Source organism: Mizuhopecten yessoensis, unplaced genomic scaffold (genome assembly GCF_002113885.1).
Source record: "Mizuhopecten yessoensis strain PY_sf001 unplaced genomic scaffold, ASM211388v2 hete_36175154, whole genome shotgun sequence".
Taxonomy (NCBI): Eukaryota; Metazoa; Mollusca; class Bivalvia; order Pectinida; family Pectinidae; genus Mizuhopecten; species Mizuhopecten yessoensis.
In genome coordinates, this window is record NW_018485446.1 from 258 (window position 1) to 5,283 (window position 5,026).

General features: G+C 38.3%; 1 protein-coding gene across 1 annotated transcript; it reads left to right on the plus strand.

Moving 5' to 3' along the window:
- Positions 1-288: 288 nt before the first annotated feature.
- LOC110444797 lies at positions 289-3,155 on the plus strand. The gene has a single exon (XM_021489156.1). It carries the CDS (start codon positions 885-887, stop codon positions 1,929-1,931), a length of 1,047 nt encoding a protein of 348 aa, XP_021344831.1. The 5' UTR covers positions 289-884; the 3' UTR covers positions 1,932-3,155.
- The last annotated feature ends 1,871 nt before the right edge of the window (positions 3,156-5,026 follow it).

Sequence of the window (5,026 nt, forward strand, 5' to 3'; positions counted from 1 at the left end):
ACGGTACTACTTGGGTGAGACCTAACAGGTAATACAGCACTTTCCCATTTAAACGACGCATTCCATTACCTATACTTGTGGTAGAACTAACAGGTTACCCGTCATAATATTATTGATCTACTCAAGCTCTGTGACGTTACTTTACAAACCTTCCCCGCTCCGATACATGCTTGCCAAAATATTGGCTTATAATAAATACCCCCCTTTTAAAATCTTAAGCTATATGATTGATTATTAATATCCCGGGTTGGATCAACCTGTGCCAGTTAGTTTTTTTGTCTTGCGCAGTGCAGACTTACAGTGGTTTGTCAGTGGACTTGTGTATAGGTCGGGTTCGATAAGGAAACATAATACATGTCAGGCTTCGCCGACTTCCAGAAGATATACTCAATAGTGATAGAGAGAAATACGAACAATAGCCTTATATACCGCAGAGTATGCCGTTGTAAGTAAGTAGAGAATGCATATATACCCAGGCTGACGGTGAACCTTGACGGAGGGCTAATCGTAAAACCAACACTTGTTGTCGGTATTAAAATGTTTCTTTAAGACAGGTAATCGCTCATATTTCTCTGGGATTTAAATTTCGCTTGGTTACAAACACGCTGACGTTCAAATTAGAAATCTGCAGAGCGTGTTAAATGGCGGAGGAAGGTGGCGATACAGAGCGGTCACCCAAAGGAATACACGAGAGTTAAGGAAACGGACGGTAATCAAGCTGCTTTAGTTGTGTGGTATTCCTCTGGACTATGGTGTGAAATAAACACACTTTGGACGTTCCTTACATGACAGTGGGATAATTACAGCATGACTTAAGGTACGTGACTATTGTTTGATACGTGTGTGTACGAAATCTGCGATAAGTGAGATCGGAAGACGTCACAATGAGACTGTTTACATCCACTGTGTGTTTAGAGGAATTCGAACCTCGACCCCCGTTTCTGACGGACCCTACACGAGACAATCTTAAAACTATGGGATACACATCGACCTACAGAGACCATAAATTGAGGCTTCCAACTCCAGAGAAAGTCGCCATCATGGAACTCTCAAACAGCTTCGAGCGGCGGAGACTTGGCAAACAACAACAAATGTTGACTGATATGAATCAACGCTGCAGAGAACAAGAAGTTACTGATTTGTCCAACAAACTCACTGAAAAGTGCTGTCTTTTGGATTCAGAAAACAGAAAAGCCAGAGAGGTTGAATTTTATCGTACAAACTTTATGACAAGAAGACAAAAAACATATCATGGTTTTCCTGATGAGGAGAGTCTAGACCATAGCGACTCGAACTCGCCATCCCAATCCCCCGGAAGTAGATCACCGCACCAGGTTTTTGACAAAGGTTACAAACACTTCCCCGCCAGAAAGGTCATGAAACACCAGTCTCGGTTTGACCTTGGCCGCACGCATTACCGGCACCACGTAAAACACCAACCAAAGGTTGAAAAGACACCACAACACACAGCGATGCCTCAGTATGCCGAAAAACTATTCAATAGGGCCAAACATTTAGCATCTCAAAGAATCAATGGACAAGTACAGCTTGACCTCTACAATAGTCCCCGAAATGACCATTTCGCCCCGCTGATTCTGCCTAATATTGACAGCGGATCTAATAGTAAACTCGAATCCATCACCACGGCGCGCTTGAACTTGGGTACGCGGTCAAGGTCAACCCTTACCCATGGAATGGATGGAAGTGTTGGTTTTCCCAGTAATAAAAGTAGTTTCAAAAGCACGCGCTCCACACGTGCTCCTAAAACATTGAACGGCGAAGTACTTTCCACCATAAATGTTCCCCGGACAGAAATGAACACACAGGATCCCTCTTCAAACACGGATGTCCCGAGAGAGGGGAAGGATAAAGATGTGGCTACCCCGAGGGACGAGAAGAATGACGTCACTGAAGCCGTTGTGACGCCATGAATTCTTTATACGACAGTAACCAACAGGTGTATAACATGCACATATAATAGTGTTAGAAAAATAGTCACAAATCTTATATAAAAGAAATGGATTGTGTATGCAAATATGTGATACGTTATGCTTTATTCTTCCTCAATATCATCGATTGTGCGATAGGAAATTTAAGAAGGGCGGAAGTGGGTTTTTGGAGGTATATAACCCGTATTCATAGAAACACGTTGTCGCTTAGTAGCGGTGATATATTAAACAATTGTGAGACATATTCGGTGGATTTAATGTTCATAAGGTATGGATTATGTAGACTACTACTGGACGAGTGTGTCTGCAGTAACGCAGACTTTTGGCACACCTGTACATAGGTATTGTTACCTGTTCTGTGTTTCCTGTCCTCACACCTGTAATGAGCTATATGAATTATGTGTGTACCCTATTGGTTTTAAGATCAACACGGTATTGAGATTTGCAATATGACACACCAGATTGTATTATGATTTGTCCACATTTTATTCCGCAACTGTTGCCAGAATCCTACTTTATTATTCTCTGGTCAGTTGTGCCATTTACATGAGTTTGTATCTTAGCTTACATGGAGTTGGCCTCAGTATACGAGATCTACATTTACACGCTAATGAAGGCAGAGGTTTCAATGCGATTTAACCCATTCTTATAGTATGTGTACTCTTTGGTATGATAATATATACAGATGTTTCTGAATAAATACAGTCGCCTGAATTCCTCTATTGTCTTTTACGCACAGGTAAACTGGCAGCACTATTGACCTGTTTAATACACCTGTAACGCTATCAGCTCTGGATAAGCTGATTGAATATCATTTGAATTGAGCCACCAACGGTTTCACACTGGTATATTTAACATAGAGACACCCTCATTATCTTGAAATATCGATTGAGTATTTAATTTCAGGATTATATTTACATTTACCTATATATCAAACACACTGTACACGGAGTCCAGCTTACAGTTACGTTTGAATCAAGTTTGATTTAGTTAAACGACACATTTAATCAAGCGTTTGAATCCCCTTTTCAATAGCACGTGCAGATATATAAATATTTGTGTATATATTATCCTTAGCAATCGCTTTTAGCCATAGAAAATGAAAATTTCGTTTTCAGGTTTTTTTCTATTTTTTTTTTTATAATTCCTTAATTTAACATTTTAACTTACTTTGTGATAAAGCTAATAAAACCTCGTATAACCTTGTCAAATCAATAAATATTCATTACACTTAAATGAACAGTATATTGTTACTCATTTACATTTTTATATCGGTCTCTTTGATATATCTATTTAAAAATTAATAGAAAGTCACTCGGTAGGACATGAATATATGGCCTTGCAGCCCGATTCGACATGTAACGACAATTTCCCACAGCGATGTAATTAAAATCAAAATTAAGCTTTCATTATCTGGGTAATGAAATATCATTTGCAATAATATATTAAGTAAGGTGATACACACCACCATCTCCTAATACATAGTACCTTTGATCTGTTTAAGAGTTAAGTTATATACTACCTTTCACATACAATTGTATTATAGTTAAGGTTACAATTATGTGTCTGCTAGGTCTTGTGTTGGAGTTATTGGTATATGCTTTCTGACATAGTGTGTAAGAGTTATCTCCCCTATTTTTCTAAATTGACATTTTCTTATTATTTAGATTTACATTAACGTTATTAAGTTATTAAGTTTTTAAATATGTTATCAATTCAGTGACAAAATCTGAATTACTTTACATGAAATATCCTGTGATTTACATCCTTGTTCATTGGGAATTCGTTTGAATTGAAGGTGTACACGTCCAGTATGCTAACTCCAAGTGTAACAGACACTTTCTATCCAGAAGAGTTCTAAATTGAGAATCGTGTGTATGAATATTTATGAATGTTAATTGACTCGTTTGAAATGTACACCAGAATACACACACTGATAAAAATAATTCCTTTTTTCTCGCAATGATAATTGTTTTTGAGGCGGGGGGATGGATATCTGATACAAATGACAAGTATAATGTCTAATGTAGCGTTCATCTGTAGTAAGATGTTTTCGATTAGTGAATATAGCCTCATTGCACCCGTATTTGATGCACGTCTAGCTACACAAATCGGTACCGACATGTTAGCAACAGGTCATATGTACGTACAATGCTCTGTCGAAAGCCATCACGTCAGATTTGAACAAAAAAAACTCATCATAAGATTTTATATACTTGGACTATAGAAATCCATTAGTCCACTGAGTACACTCCAATTAAGCTTGCTAATGCATACTTATATTTCTATGATCAGGGTTCGAGTGGTGTGTTGTATCGCACGGCCAGAATTTCAATGAAAGTCTAATTTCAGTATTGTCACAATACATCATAGCTGCCATGACATCGCCTTAGTACACTATCGTCTGGTGCTCTAGTGTGTACTAACGAATGGAGGTTTGACGTATATTAGAAGTCGAAGTCAACACCAAACTGACAAAGTGGCAACTACCAGGGATTGATTGATGCACTATTTATATAACGGAAAACTCATGGAGGGTCCATTGTTTTACCATCGATCCACAAAAACATTATCCATGGAATCTCTATTTTTTGATGTATAGCATTGTTTACTGTTCTCTATTACTTATACACATTGAAAGCATATTAAGTATGATTCATTCGTTGGTTCATTCAATAAATGTATTTGGTCATTGTGCTTCAATGCTTGGCTTGAAGAATCGATATGGACAGTACTCTCCCCAAGACCTGTTATTGCCACAACTTAAACGATACCGACGTACAGAACGTTATATTCCATTGTAAGTTCCTCTAATAGGCATAACCATAACAAATTGCGTTAAAAGGGCTATGAACGCAGTTGGCTCAGCGTCATTTTGAAGCTTCTCCTACCGCCTCGAAAAATGTGACAACCGTTAGAAGCCCCTATTGTCCCACTAAGTTTGGAAAAAAATGTTTAGCGTACTCCCATTTTATTTGTTAAGATAAGTTGTTGCATGCCTTGGTCCTGACTTGACACGCACTATTCCGTCTTGGTATTGCAGAGTTATCTTCTCTTGGGAGCAGGTATTGATTGTT